General features: G+C 43.9%; 1 protein-coding gene across 1 annotated transcript in view; it reads right to left on the reverse strand.

Moving 5' to 3' along the window:
• FAT3 (FAT atypical cadherin 3) overlaps positions 1 to 15972 on the reverse strand; it is a 520386-nt gene that overhangs the window by 57121 nt on the left and 447293 nt on the right. Inside the window, exon 13 of the mRNA XM_015569255.1 lies at positions 1883 to 2272. Coding sequence (XP_015424741.1) covers positions 1883 to 2272 — 390 coding nt within the window. The remainder of the gene's footprint in view (positions 1 to 1882; positions 2273 to 15972) is intronic.

A 15972-nucleotide genomic window follows, 5' to 3' on the forward strand; every position in this document is an offset into this window, starting at 1 on the left:
AGCGCTTTCCCCCAGCCCAGCCCTTTCTGGTGAGGCAACCCCATCCTGCCTTCATTCTGCCGTTGGTTACTGGTTATTGTACTACCTGCAGAGCAGCTCTCAGGGGCATTGACCCATTTTCCCACCTGAAAAGCAACCAGCAGGACCAAGGTGAGTGTCACATCCAACTTCTCTAGGAGCGAAGGCTGCCCTTCACTTAAGGCGAGAAACAGAAGTCATACCAATTACAGGAGCCTCTTTCTCTCCATAATTAAGTTTTCTTAGCAGTTATCAGCCTTAGCACTTCATGTCTTGTTATCCAGTGCCAAATGTAAACAGTACTTACCCATTTCCCCATGGTGTCCATTTACAATATCATAATTTGACCAACTACGACTAACACATATTTAAATGAGGAAAAGCCCCATACCTTTTCATTTGAAGTAATGACCTTAATAAACAGTTACTGCTGGGAGAAGCCGCTAATGTAATTCTTCCGTCAATATTTCCACCTCCCTACACTTAAGGTCAGGGACTCTATCTCCTCCATTTTTTTTGCACCCTCCATAGCATAGCAGTATAATTTAGATGTTAAGCAGGTATTCCAAAGTCAGAAAGATCTGAGTTCAAATCCTGGATCCTCTACTTAGGGTGGACCCTGGGAAAATTATTTAACCTCTCTGAAACTCTGTTTTTCCTTATATGGAAAACGTGAGAAATAACTAATGATGCAATAGGAATCTGGTGCATCTGCTATGTTAGTGAGTGTTGCTAATTATGATAGTTTCCAGTTTATATTTACTGGACTACCCAAATGGACTTCCTTTGCTAACTTGCTCAACAAGTACATCTTCCTTGAGTAATGAGGGAATTATGTCCAGTGACCGGGAAGTGTAAGACTCACCTTATTTGCAAAATGGGACTACTTTGAAAATATTAATACACACACTGTATGAAAATACAAGGATGAATATGTTTACTCTTCCAAAAACATCTAAGCTTATGTTCTAAATTGCCACCTTCATTTACCCAAATTACCCCTAATAGTTTTAACTCTCTGATGCAAAAGCCCTAGGGGTTTCTCTTGTTTCTTCCTGGGTACCTTTTCCCTAGATCAGAGTTGCCAACCGGTCTACAGACTACTGGTGGTCTGTGAGGTCCAAAAGGTTGGCGACCGCTGGTTTAAGTAAACCTTTGGAGCAGTGGTCGCCAACTGGTGGTCCCCGGACTGCTGGTGGTTCGTGAGGTCGGAAAGGTTGGCAACTGCTGCCCTAGATGATGCCACATCTTCCCCAGGGTTTCCAAAGCGTGTGGTGAGAAATGACCATGTTGTGACCAGGAGCAGTGACAGGGTTCAGATACGGTCCCAGTTCCAGCTGACAGGGGTGCGGCTGGGAGGACCTGCAGGTCACTTATCAGTGTCTGCCTTGGCAGGTGCCAGAGAGGCCGCCTGAGTGTGGATGGTGGTGAGCAGACGCTCATCTCCAGGAGCACTTCCCAAACTCATGAGCCAAGTCAGAGAACCAAGAAACAAACAGCAAAGAGAGAGGAATAAACAAACCCCGGGCTTGCTGTGCAAAGAATACGTCCTCTCCCCAGCTAGGAAGCACATCGCTGCCCCCAACCTTCCTCTGGGAAATCCTGGAGACAGCCTGGGGGTCTAGGATCTGCCAAGTGAGCCCACAGCAGGGGCTTCCAACTGAGGAGGGGGCTTCTCATCCTTAGAAGCAGGGTGCCAAAGGGCACTCTGGGATCTGCCAGCAGGCCCTGCTGTGTGCAGTCTTATTTCTGCTGCCAGGGAAGTGGCAGGAGAAAGAGCCCACCAAGAAAAGTGGTTAGGGGGCCGGAGTGGAAGCAGAACAGAATGAAGCCTTGAATTCTAAATGGGCTGCTGTTTACCCACCTGTCCTTGGGTTGATCCTAAATTTCCCTTGTTCATTCCCAGACCGAATGAGATACGTAATCTCAGCATTTGTGCCGATATCTTTGCTGGTGGCGAAAACGGTAAGGACTTGGGTGCCAGGGGAGGTGTCTTCAGGCACCGTCACCAGGTAGTCCCTCCTTTCAAACACAGGGGGGTTGTCGTTGATGTCCAGGACGGTGATGGTGACGGTGGCGAGAGAGGACAGGGCCCGCCCGGGGCTCTGGTCGGTGGCCTGCACGCTGATGTTGTAGGAGGGCTGCTGCTCTCGGTCCAGGGGCTGCTCCAGGATGATGATGCCGGACGACTCGTCAATGGAGAAGAACCCACCGGCCGAGTCGGCCAGGGAGTACACGACCTTCCGATTGATGCCTGCAGGAGACGCAAGAGCGTGAGTGCAAGGAAACGCAGCCTGATGCTGGGCTCGAGAATCTTGTGGCTGTGCTGACTCCGCAGGACCACACAAAGGAAAACAGCAACTATAGAATCAAACCCTACAGATTTGCTCCTACAAAGATGTCAACTTCAGTTTGTAAATATATAAGTAAATTAAATAGTAAAGAAGTAAATATTGGCAACAAATATCAGAAATAGTTGGATATTCCTCATATATTGAAGGAAGATATCTAAGATGCCAATAAATACATGTGTGAAAAGATGTGCCACAGAAAGAGAAGTACTAATCAATTAATTAATCACTTCAACAAATGTTTTCCCAGAGCCTATCAGGCACTGTTTATGCTAGTGCCACAGAAAGAGAAATACAAAATTAATGAATTAATCACTTCAATAAATGTTTACCTAGAATCTATCAGGCACCATTTATTCTAGATGTCAGCGATTCTAGAAATGGGCAAAAGCCAAAGATTTGCTGTGGAAATTTTTTACATCCTAGTGGGAGTAAATAAAAAAGATTGACAACAAAGAATAAAAATAAATGGCATGTTCAGGAGTAAAAAGGAAGAAAAATGAAGCCATAAGGGGGCATAGCAGTGCTGGGGGAGAGAGTATTTGGGAGACGGAGGGCAGGTGGTAATTTAAAATACGGTGGTCAGGGAAGGCCTTGGCATTTGAGTAAAAACCCCCTAGGAGAGGAGGGAGTGAGCAGTGCCTCTGTCTGCAGAAGAACACTTCAGGCAGAGGAACAGGCAGTGTGAGGGTCCTGAGGGGGAAGCCCATCTGGGTGTTTGTGGAGCCCTGCAGAGAAGACAGTGTGACTGGAGCCAGGAAGAGAGAAATGAAGATGAGATCAGGGGGCAGATCCTGTGGGTGGGGTGGTCAGGTGGGAAGCCATTGGAGGGCTGGGGGAGTCATGTGATGTGACTTAGATTTTAACAGGATCACTCATGAATGAAGAGCAGGTAAGAGAGGAAGCAGCTGGAGGCTCCCGCAGGAATACAGGTGTGTGCTATGGCAGCTTGAACAAGGTGGTGGTGAAAGAGATGAGAAGTGAGAAGGGGTCTGGTTCCAGATCTACTCTGAACATGTAGGTGGTGAAGATACTGTTGTAATTAACTAGTTATTCATAACCGGAAAGGAAGAAAGGGAAGACCAGACATTAGAAGCATGTTCCCAGCAAAACAATGGGGGAAGGATCCAATAAAGGGAAGATAGACACATGCCCAGTAAAGGAGGGGTGACATAGGGAAGGTACTTTCCTGTCAATCACACCTGGGGACAGAGATGATTGGTCACAATGGGCGTGGCCACTGCAAGGGTGTGAACATTTGGGAATGCATATTCGCCTAAGAAATTCATTCGATTGTTGCGCTGGACTCTTGGCTTGTGGGGCTCTTTTGCTCCCACTCTCTTGCATCGGTCCCTGTGGCCCTCAGCCATGAGGACCCCCACATAATGGACTAATGGGCTGCAGCGGGAAACACGAGCTAGGCTAGCCTGAGGCAACAATTGGACTGTACAGAGATGGAAAGGAAACTCAGGACACTGGCTCTGATTTTAGCTCTGCTGACACCCCAGCTACATTCTTCTATGACTAGACTAAGGGAAACTGGGACTTTGGAAACCCAGGGGTGTAATTCCACAGAAATAAAGCTTTCTACTATATAGCAGTCTCCTGTGGGGCCCCTGGCAATGCTTATTCCAGCGGTACCCCAAGAAGCCCACACCCATGAGCAACAGGGGAAGATGAGGCACCCCTCTCTCCCTTAATAGTGAGATATGACTGTTTTATGACTGTGGTACTGGCAAGCTATGGGATGCGGCAGAGAAAGAAGATTCCAGGATGACTCTTAGGTTTTGGCCTGAGCAAGTGAAAAGAGGGAGCTACCATCAGCTGAGATGGAGAGGATGAAAGAGGATGAGGATTTGGATGGACCAGGAACTGCATATTGGACACATTAAATTTGGGATGGGCATTTTACTAGTATATTTAAGTAGAGATTCAAGTAGGAAGTTAGTGCAGGGGGCTGGAGATCAGACAGGTTCAAGCTGGCGCTATAAACTGAAGGGTCCTCAACATTCAGATGGTCCACTGAGCCAGGAGAATGGATGAGGTCACAAGGGAACGTAAAAGAAAGCTAATGGCTAGTGAGCCCGGGGCACCCCGTCAAAGAAGGGGGGAGTTCTAGTCAGAGGGTGACCTAATGGCTAGTGAGCCCGGGGCACCCCATCAAAGAAGGGGGGAGATCTAATCAGAGGGTGACCTCCAGCTCTATGATTTAAAGCAATGTACTTAGTTGCCAGAATACAGTTTTGTCTTAATATATATGAAAGCTGAAACATATCAACCAGGAAATACCCATCAACAACCAGCAAGTTAGTGACTGATGACTGGGTTGACTTCTGGTTCTGAAGTCAACTGTTTTCATCCGAGGATCTCAGCACTGCAACAAGGTTTATACACCTCAAATTCACCAGTCGTTAAGATTTATAAGAATAAAATTTTAAAAGCTGTGTAGGCTGAAAAAGCACCACTTGGATCCTAAGTACTCGTAATGAGGACAGTCAGCAGTCACGACTTCCGCTATGACAACATCTGAAAGTGTCTTTTGTGAATCATGGGCCTGCAGCATAGAAGCACTTAGAGGGCCTAAGCCTGTGTTGTTTCCTATGGTAACACCTCACCACGGGGACAGACATTTGGCAGTAACTCCTCCACTGTACAATTTCCCTTAAGCCAAAGTTCCCAGCAAACCAATAAAATAATATATCTAGAGGGGATGACATAAATTGCATTATGTGGCTTTAACCAAAAGGTCAACACTAAGAGCTTGTTCTTGGTTCCATTCCAGAGAGTCCATTTTTTCTAAAGTTTCATCATTTACTTTATTTCTCAAAACAACCACCATATAATACATAAACACAACCTCTGATTTTATTGGTGGTGAGATTTAAAAAAAAAAAAAAGGCTTTCCTCGTCTCTTGCTGCCGCTAGAAATCAGGCCCCAAGAGCAGAGGTTTTCGGGATGGTCTGGGGCTATTTTTAGAGTGTCTGGAAGATTTAATTTTTCAGCATCAATTCCTAGGCCCTAGGGTAAATGCACAGAGGGTTGTGCAGGCGAGCAAGCTTGCACCTGAAACACAGTAACACTGCCTGGGTGTCAGAGCAGGTCGCCTGCCCCAGAAGCTGCCTTGACTACTTGGATGGTCACAGGACACCCCTCAAAGTCACAAGAGTGAATTTATGGAAACATATGAGCAATGGACATAAATACATCAAATAGTTTTCAGGTTTTTAAATCACACGCATTCCCTGTGGATTTGACTTCCACCCCCAACTCATGGAAGACCGGTTTTCCCAACAATAAGATGGGGCAGGAGATTCATGCAGGGGCGTTCCCCTGAGCATTTGCTGAGAAGTATAAAACGCACTCCACTGGTGCATCAGCCAAGGCTGATGGATTTGCCTGGCGCCACTGGCATTTTCAGGTAAGCACCAGGGCCAACGTCCTGTTTTCCCAATGCTCCCCGCTCAATCCCTTTAAGGATGTAAGTTCTGCTCTTGGACATGCTTCCTCTTCAAGCCTGAAGATCATTTAGGAAGCAGGTCCTTTTGGATTCCCTTTGCTGGGAGCGGCTGAGTTGGGAGAGACAGGGGCGGGATTTAACATATGCAAGGCCTAAAGGGAAGGTGCCTGTGTTCCCTTCCTGGGACAGGGAGCTGAAATCTCAAAAATATCTCCCATGTTCCCGGTCTCCAGCTTTCTCGTCCAGCCCCATTCAGAGGCACCAGACTCTGCTCAGATCCCCACGCAGGAGATGCTGCGTTCTCCCGTGTCTGCTCAGTCGGCCAGCCCTGTTGCTGGGGCACTGCGCTTTCAAGGCTGACATTAATCAGCCGCACAAAGACCATGGCTCCCCTCTGGGCAGATCCTGTTCATTTAAACTCGGTGACAGGATTTTTCTGCTTTACCACGCAGAAAAGCCATCCCCTCCCCCCAAGTTGCTGACCTAAACTCCCCCGCACCTCCCCATACATTTTGCTTTTGACAGTATCCTGGGCATCCACACCAAGAGGAACTGGGAGGTTTATTGGTTACCTCTCCTTTCTATTACCAATCAGACTGATATGGAAGCAAGACCACAAAAGATCGGAGGAGTGGGGGGATCCCAAACTAACGATCCTGCTAAATGGCATCACTTATGATTTGGTGGCTCACAAGAAAAGAGCAGGATATATATTTTTGGGAAACATATTAACTCCAATGGAGACACAATTGTGGTGGCTTTTAATGATTTCTAGAAATAAAGTCAGACGTGGAAATGCCAATTCGGAGGCTGTACTTTTGGTGTAGCACTTTCTGGGCTGTGTTTCCAGGCAATGGGGTGCTGTCATTGTTTAATGAATGCAGGTCATGTCACTAAAGCAGAAACTTCCTACCCAAGGGCGTTTGATAAATGCCATCCTTCAAATCACCGTCCCTCTGCTACATACCCAGCAGAAAAGATGAACCCGAGCCGAGGACTCGCTCGCTAATTGGTCCAATGCTCTTACCACATGTCATGATGTGTTACCTTGAGGTATAACATTAATCCATCATTTTGTGTCTGTGTTTTTAAGTATGTAATTCTGTTCTCCAATTTGAGCCTAATTTAATGAGGACAGAGCTACTTAGCTTCTTAAAATGCTGAAATGCCAGGCTACCAAGAGAAGTATGACTTTCATTGCAAGTGAAGTTTCTGCACGTTAGCTGCGGCAAATGGAGCAGGCCTTCAGAGGATTAACATCAAGCAAAGGAAGAATGATTAAAATCCCTATTTGCTCAAAGGAAGTAATAGGTAGTGGCATTCTGTAGAGTGAGGTTGGAGGACAAAAATAGCACACAAAAATTCCCAGTAGGCAAGGCTGTGAAATCCTGGGGTGGGTTGCCAAGGGCATGTACATTCCTTCCCTTGAAAGGTTTCTAAATGGAGGTGAAGTTCCTCTCAACTTGGCCAAATGGGAAGATGGGTATTTTGGACATGGGACTGTCAATTGGTCCAGACCTGGAAGACAGGAGACCTTGCTGCTAGCCCATGATCTGCCGAAACTACGCAAGTAAACCTGGACAAGTCGCTTCACTTCGCTGGGTCTCAGTTCTCTTCATTTTTAAAATGACAGAATCGAAGTCAGCTGCGGTCTAAGAGGATCTTCCAGCACTCTGATTCATTTCCAAGTTTAACTAATGACACTGGTTTTTATTTCCGAAGGACTACCCTTCTCCCACAGCTGCCCATTAAGTTGCTAGACCTGGGCAAAAGTGGGCCCTATCGGCAAAGAAAAAGTCCTTGATCACGATGAACTACTGGATTTTATGAATAGAAAGAAACCTCAACACAGGAGATTCAAACCATTCAGTTAAATGTTCAGAGTTCACACATACAGCTCATAGCAAGGCTCTTACACCCCAGTGAGAAATAACACCCGCGGCGAGGATCATCCCCAAGCATCTAATCCAGTGTCAGAATAACTCCGCTTTACGTGTGAGATTTTAAAGGTGTGAAAGTCAGCACCAAAACCAAATGGCAGGAGTGGGCAACACAGCCAGTGCACTGAGATTTTTTTCAACTTGATCTTTAAAAAATGTTTTCTCTCCTCCTCCAAAGATCAAGCTCCCTGAATTAAGAAACCCAACAAGAGTTTACGTTGAGGTTGAGGTCTTACGTTGGTAGCTGCTTTGACTCTGTCAGGGCAGGGCCCTCTGTCTGTTACACTCATTGCCATACCCTCCTGTGACTGCCCAGGATCTGGCCTGTGTGCAGCACACACAAAATGTGGGTCATACAAAATTGATATAAACTGGACTTTAAAAAAGGGTTCAAATATATATGGAATATAGGGTGTATGCACACTTTGACTAATGATAAAGGTAGGGTTCATTAAAATACATTTCATTCTTAATATGTAATAGAATCTACAAAGTGTGCATTCTTTTTTGAGGACACCCTGTATGTATATATCTGGGAAAGAAATAATTTGAAACAAGAGCAATAAGGTGACTCCAGTAACACTTTAAATTTTGGTTCTAATCATTTTTATATGAACGTCATTGAGGAGTCATAATTTACATACAATATCATGAACATGTTTTAAGTGTGCAGCTCATGAATTCTGACACGCCTACCCCCATGAACCCACATCCCTCGTTGAGATATAGAACATTTTAATCCTGAAAGTTCTTCATGTCCCATTGCAAGCAGTCCCCTGATCCCATGCCCCAGGCAACCTAATAACTTGTTTTTGAACCAACGTTTTCTCCTGCCTTCATTAATGCCTGTTCATAAGCGCTTAGAATCTCACAAGTCTATTTAGATTTCATAGCTTTTATGACCCAGGCATGGTGATTAAGGCATGCTCTTATTTAAACTATAAGGATTATCTTTAGAAGAAAAATGATAAACAAAGCTTTGGTTCTTGAATATGTCATTGCATTCCTTTGCTACGGCCTTTTCCTTAAAAGACAGTAGTTACTTTTGAGAAGTGCAAGGGTTCTATCTTCCTCCCAGAAGCCTGGCTATGGCCCTTCCATTTAATAAGGAGGAGGCACTGCGTTGAGGGGAAGTGGAGCCCAAAGACATCATCCCTAAGTCTAGTAGCTCAGCAATGTGACAAGGGATTACTTAAATTAATAGCTTCCTGCATGTCTTCCCAGCTCCCCCCTCCCGTCTGATTCTGAATCTACTGCCCGTCTTGAGGCAGGTTCCACAGCCAGGTAAGGCTCCCGTCCCCTCTCACCTAGACTGCTGCAAGACTCCTGACTACAAGCTACTTCAGACTCTACCCTCTCCTGGCCAATCTTAACCAGAGTGAAGTCCTAAAACTGGATCCAGTCTTGCTCAGCTGCTCAAGATGGTTCCTGCCTTCTCACTTCTTACAGTCACAAGTAAAAACTTCTGAGAATGGCTCAGAAGGCCTCTGAGCCTGGTCCCAGCCCACTCTTTCAGGGTCACTTTCTGCTCCACTTTCGTCACATACTGTCTACTCCATGGGCTCCTGAAGACATCACCCACATTCACTCCTCAGGCCTTGGCCTGCGCTCTTCCTTCTGCTCAGAAGGTTCGCTTCCTCTCCTTCCTTTGTCAAAACCCTACATATTTGCAGGGTCTCCTCTGGCACAGTTTCCTTAATTCCCCGGTTACTTCCTTTTCTTTGGTCCTTTAACATTATTTTTGCATGATCATTAGTTATATTTATGTCTTCTCTCCTACTCGATTAAGGTACCTTTTGGGCAGAGGGGCTGTGTCTTATTGTCTTTGTACCCTGTACTGAGCTCAGAGCCTTGCACACGGTAAGAAAGCAAAGCACGCTGAACTGCAGAAGAAACAACCAGGGGACCAAAGCAGGTGTACCAGCATGCCAATGCAATGAATGGAGGTGATACGCATGCTGCGCATGCACGGCCACTGCAAATGCATGGTTAAAGAACTGAAGAAACTCAAAAGGGTGCAACACAGAGAAACCAGGAATATTTAGTATTAAAAATGTACATAAAAACCTTCACAGCTATATTATAAGCTATTGCTAAATAGATGTCTGCATTTATGAAAAACAAAACAAAACTGGAAACTACCCAATTTTCCAAGAATGAGGACTGGTTCAATAAAATCTAATATATACATATCACAGGAACACTATATATACCTCAGCCTATGAAAATGTAAAAGGACCTATAAGGACACTGAAATGAAGGGAAGGCAAAAGGAGGTTGACAGTTGAGAGTACGTGGAAGTTTACTCTTGTATTATTATTAAGTATTATATTGTTTATTACAAACAAGTATAAACCTACCTTTCTCTTGTCCACCCCTGTATGTTGCAAGCCAGTGAGAAAGGCAGGTTACAAAATAATATCTAGTTTATGAGCCACTTTTTGTAAAGTAAAAACAAAAGGCAGAAGGTACTTCTTATCAAAATGGCAACAGTGCTTAGAACTGACTTGTTTTTCCTTTTTGCTTGTCCTTCCAGGTTTTATACAGTGGACACAGATCATGTTTGTAATAAATAAAGTAACTATTACAAAAATCACATACAGGGAAAATAACTCTTTAGTATCACTTTTGGAGAGAAGTCTAAATTTCAAGGTATTTCTAGGCTAATTTAATGCTCACCACACATACCAACTGGAATAGTTGTAGAAAAAGATACTTACATATTGTGTAAGAGTCCTTTTTCTGGGTATTTACATTCCTCATTTTAGTTTGTGCTCAGAAAGACACTAGCTTTACTTAGAAAATCATTTTTGTTAAAAGTCTTATTATAAAGTTATCTCAAGGGATACACATTCTGGACAGTTTTTTAACACTAAAATTAAGCCATAGAATTTTTAGGCTAGCCTAAAATTCTCCTTTCATTGTCTGTGGGAGGCACGTAAAATCCTATTACAGTGGAAGAACTCAAAGTGACTGCTCGTTTCTACCTTTAAAATATGCCTGCAGATGCTATGAAATAAAACGGAAAGTTGCCATGAGGAGGTCCATGGAATTGCAATTACTTCTCAAGTTAGAAATGACTTTTAAATAGACTCTCCATTTCTGTTTTAAGTGCCTTTTAAAAGTTTTTCACTGGGTGATGACTAACCCTGGCACTTTCCCATGGGCAAAATACCAACTCTGGGCTCCACAGTCCCTTGGGTCTTTAAATGGTCAAAAGAAAAAAGAAAGACAGAAGGCAGCACCAGTCACAGAGTCAGGGGGAGATCCTGACTATACCATAAACCTCCTGGCGACTTGCCAGATGGGCTGGCACCAGCTCTGCTGCGTAGGATCGGCGACACGCTTTGAAGTCCCATGCAACAGAAAAACGTTTGAAAAATGTTAAAGAGTTCAACACAGCCATAGCAGAGCAATGAACCAAATAAGGGGCCCTTCTAAGCAAGGCGCTCTATATACCCACAAAGCTGGCCTCATTGCTGAGCGAGACCAGCCCCTGTGATTTCACAAAGATAGTTCATCTGGGTATAAATTCTTTCAACTTTGGTAGGCCCGGGATTGTTAAGTGTAAGTAAATTAATTCATCAACTAAGTGCTCAAAACTCCATCTCTATTGATGCATAGAACTTCTATGCCGCACTGCTATCTAACAATAATATTCAAAATGTTTCCTGCGCGATTTTAACTTAGTATGATCATTGTATTGATTCATTCATTCATCCATTCAATAAAGATTCACAGAACTTTGTCGGACGCAGATATTGGGGATGCAAAGAAGGATGGGCCACTCTCCGATCCTCAAATGGCTCTCATTTCTCAGGAGACAAACATGTATATGGTTGATTTTTGGAGAGGGGTGGCCAAGGGAATTTTCCCAGAGAAGAGAGGAACTGAATTGAATCATGAAAGAAAGATAGGAGCTGTCAGGAATACTGAAGTGGAAAAGAGACAAACAGAATGAGCATTTCAGGTGACACGAACACATTGGGGGTGAGAATGATGTAACTGCAAGGTGTGCTCAGAGAAGGGTAAAGGGTTCAGCCAGTATTGCTAAATTAGAAGTTTGCAATGGCAGGAGCTGAAGCTGTCTATATTCAGAGCCACCAGCAAATTATCAGCGCTGTTACAATTACAGCTAGAGTAATCTAAAGCCTGGGCATAAAACAATGGATACATTTGCAGAGAGAGAGAGAAGGAAGATGGGAAGGAGCAAGCTGGAGAGGGTATGTGGGTGGGAACCGGTTTTTAATATGTGGGAAGTTATTCAAAGAGCTCCCAACGGATGATGGACAATATAATTGTGCTTGTCAAGGAGGCTTCACAGGGTGAAGTGAGAGCGTATATCCTGCAGCAAAGCTGATAAGCACACTCCACTGAGCCTCGTCACACCCTGCAAAGGCAGGGAGCCAAGGTGGGAGATCCTTGGATTCTGTACAAAATGCCCAGGGGGAGGTGGAAATCCCCCAAGACACCCTAGCACTCCCTTAAATCCATTGTTTGCACTGTTGCATGTTGGATCAGGATTGATCCAGAGGCAGTACCGACCAGAAGAATCTATGGACGAGGCCAGTGTGAATGGGTGAGCTCATGGGAATGACCAACTGTTAGAAATCAGAATTCCTGCCCACGATTGACTGCTAAAATATTTAACGAAGATGTCCTTTTCTGAAAGAAATTAGTTATTTCATTTGACAACTAGTGTTTTTGGGTTTTTTTACCCCCTGCTTGGAAGACACTGGATTTTTAAGAGTAATAATAATGTATATGTATCAAATGCAAAGATTCCTAAACCAAACAAGGCATTACAGTCAAGTAGAAAAAAATATATATATATGTAGAGCCCTACCCTAGAATTTCTTTTTTTAAAAAAATATATTTTTATTGATTTTTTTTAGAGGAAGCAAAGGAAAGAGAGAGAGAGAAATATCAATAATGAGAGAAAATAACTTTGACCGGAATCGAACCTGGGATCCTTGAGCCCGCAGGCCGACGCTCTATCCACTGAGCCAAACCGGTTAGGGCTAGAATTTCTTAATCACGTTTTGGAGATGGATCCCTTGCTGGTTGGTTTATTTTTGACTGTTTACGTCAGTGGTTCTCAACCTCCTGGCCCTTTAAATACAGTTCCTCATGTTGTGACCCAACCATAAAATTATTTTCGTTGCTACTTCATAACTGTAATGTTGCTACTATTATGAATCGTAATGTAAATATCTGATATGCAGGATGGTCTTAGGCGACCCCTGTGAAAGGGTCGTTCGACCGCCAAAGGGGTCGTGACCCACAGGTTGAGAACCACTGGTTTACTTTAAAATCTTCCAAGGGGCTGGCTGCTGGTGCATAGCCAGGGCTGATAATCAATTTGCCTGGTTTGGGTGCATTAATTTATTTGCTGCTGGATTCTAGAATTTGGGATAAGGTGGTTCGTAGGGCCCTGATCAACTGAAGGGATCTTATTTCTTGTGCAGGGGGAGGGTGCCACTTCGTATTCCCAAATTAAGCCGTGAGTGACAGAAGACTTTCACATTATCTCCAGTGGAACTGGAGAAGGGAGCCCTCAGCCTCTGAGGACGCCTGCAGGAAGGACCCCAGGCTATGTGTGTGAAAGCCCCTGGAACATATCCGCTAGACAGGACCTTAGGGGATTTAGGTGGACTGTCTAACGCAGTTCCCCCAACAGTTTGACAGTTCAGCAGACATGTACTGGGCAGCTGGTGCCAGTGCTGGCAACACAGGTTATCTGGCTGGTGTCCCAGCTCCCCAGGAGCTCATGGTCTGGTGGGAAAACAAAACAAGAAAAATTAATATCTTCATTTTCCCAGAGAAGAGGATTAGACTTCAGAAGGGTTGGGGAACTTATTTAAGGTCAGACAGATGGTAAGGTATGGAACTGGGATATTTAACCAGGTCTCATCCCAAAGCCACTGTATTAGGAAGTGGCTTCCCAAAATGACAGGCCAATGTGACACAGAGGTGATGGGGTGTCATGGCCCCGCCTTCTGGCTGCATGCACTGCAGAAGGTGTCCTGATGCTGGTGGGAGGTAAAGCATTCTGGGAGGGGCTTAGAGGACCCCAGAGCCCTCTACTTAGTACCACTCTCCATTTGACATGCCTTCGAAGAACCACTTAAATGTTTTGAACCTCTGTTTTTCCATCTGCAGGTGGGAGTATCAAGATCTATTCTTGCCACAGTAAGATTACATGTGGTAAGTGTTTGGGGCTCTCTGGAGAAAGGCTTCAAATGTAAGATGATACAGTTTTTTAAAAAATATATATTTTATTGATTTTATACAGAGAGGAAGGGAGAGAGATAGAGAGTTAGAAACATCGATGGGAGAGAAACATCGATCAGCCGCCTCCTGCACATCTCCTACTGGGGCTGTGCCCGCAACCGAGGTACATGCCCTTGACCGGAATCGAACCTGGGACCTTTCAGTCCGCAGGCCGACGCTCTATCCACTGAGCCAAACCGGTTTCGGCGATACAGTTTTTTATATCTACAACAGACAAAGGGCTTCGACTTCAATGTGCTCAAGAGAGTGGCCCACATCTCTCAGTCTTTAGGGGGATGATTTAATTTTTATGGACATTTTAATAGTTCCTCAACTGTCTTCAAGGATTTAATACTTCAGAGAATAACAGAGCTTTGGGAAGAAAAAAAATCACTGACCTATGAAGCTTAGAGGTAACATTTTCTAAGGTGTTAGGAAAGATACAGAATATATGATATTTAAGAGCAGATGGGCTGAATTCAGAATTGAATCCTTCAGGAAACATCTTCTGGTAAAATTACTAGAATATAGGAGAGAGCACTGGACTGAGTGTGCGGATAGCCTGCTTTCAGCCCAGTCCTGCCACTGATGAAGTCATCTTGGGTAAATCTCTTTGGTCATGGGCCTCAGTTTCCTCTTCAGAAAAAGAACAAACTGATGGTTGCCAGAGGTGAGAGGGTGTAGGGGACTGGGTGAAAAAGGTGAAGGGATTAAGAAGTGCAAATTGGCAGTTACAAAACAGTCACACGGATGTAAAATTCAGCATAGAGAATATAGGTAATAGTACAGTGGGGCCTTGACTTACGAGTTTAATTTGTTCCGTGACAGAGCTCATAACTCAAATTACTCTATGTCAGATCAATTTTCACCATTACAATGAATTGAAATGCTGGGCTGATGTTGTGGCGTTCACCGTGACATTCGCTCGCCAACTAGCGGTGGGGTATCTGAAGCTGGCTTGTAACCCAAATTTTAGCTCACAACTCAAAGCAAAAAATCGGCCGAGAGACGGTTCATATCTTGAAAAACTCGTTAGTCGAGACACTCGTAAGTCAAGGCCCCACTGTATTGTAATAACTACTTATGGTGCCAGATGGGTACTTGAATTATCTGGGGAATCACTGTAAATTATATAATTGTCCAACCACTATGCTGTACAATTGAAACTAATATATAATGATATTGACTGTCAACTGTAATTGAAAAATAAAATTTTTAAAAAAGAAGTATTTTTAAAATAATTTTTTATTTTTCATTACAGTTGATGATTATATTAGATTCAGGTGCACAGCACAGTGATTAGACATGTATATAACTTTTGAAGTGATCACCCTGATAAATCGAGTACCTGTCTGGCACCATACATATTTATTGTAATATTATTGACTATACTCCCTATGCTGTACTTTACATCCCTGTCACTATTCTGAAACTACCAATTTGTACTTCTTAATCCCCTCACCCTTTTCACTAAATCCCCCAATCCCTCACATCTCTGGAAACCCACAAAGTGTTAGTTCATCTTGTTTGGAACTCTCTATGGTTCCTAGACTTGTATGTCTATTTCTTTCACCAGGGAAGTTTTCCATCAATATTTTTTTTCCAAATAGGTTTTCAATTCATTGCTCTCTCTCTTCTCCTTCCAGCACCCCTATAATGTGAGTGATGGTATGCTTGAAGTTGTCCCAGAGGCTCCTGACGCTACCCACACTTTTTGGACTGTTTTTCCTTTTTGCTATTCTGACTTGGAGTTGTATGCTTCTTTATCTTCCAAATTGCTGATTTGACCCTCTGCTTTACTTACTCTACTGTTAATTCCCTGTAATGCATTTTTCATTTCTGTTACTGTGTTCTTCATTTCTCACAGATTCTTTTTTGTTTACTATTTCATTTTTATGTTTTTATGTCTTTGTTGAAGTTCTCAAAAAGTTT

This window comes from Myotis davidii, unplaced genomic scaffold, assembly GCF_000327345.1.
Source record: "Myotis davidii unplaced genomic scaffold, ASM32734v1 scaffold345, whole genome shotgun sequence".
In the NCBI taxonomy this organism is placed as follows: domain Eukaryota; kingdom Metazoa; phylum Chordata; class Mammalia; order Chiroptera; family Vespertilionidae; genus Myotis; species Myotis davidii.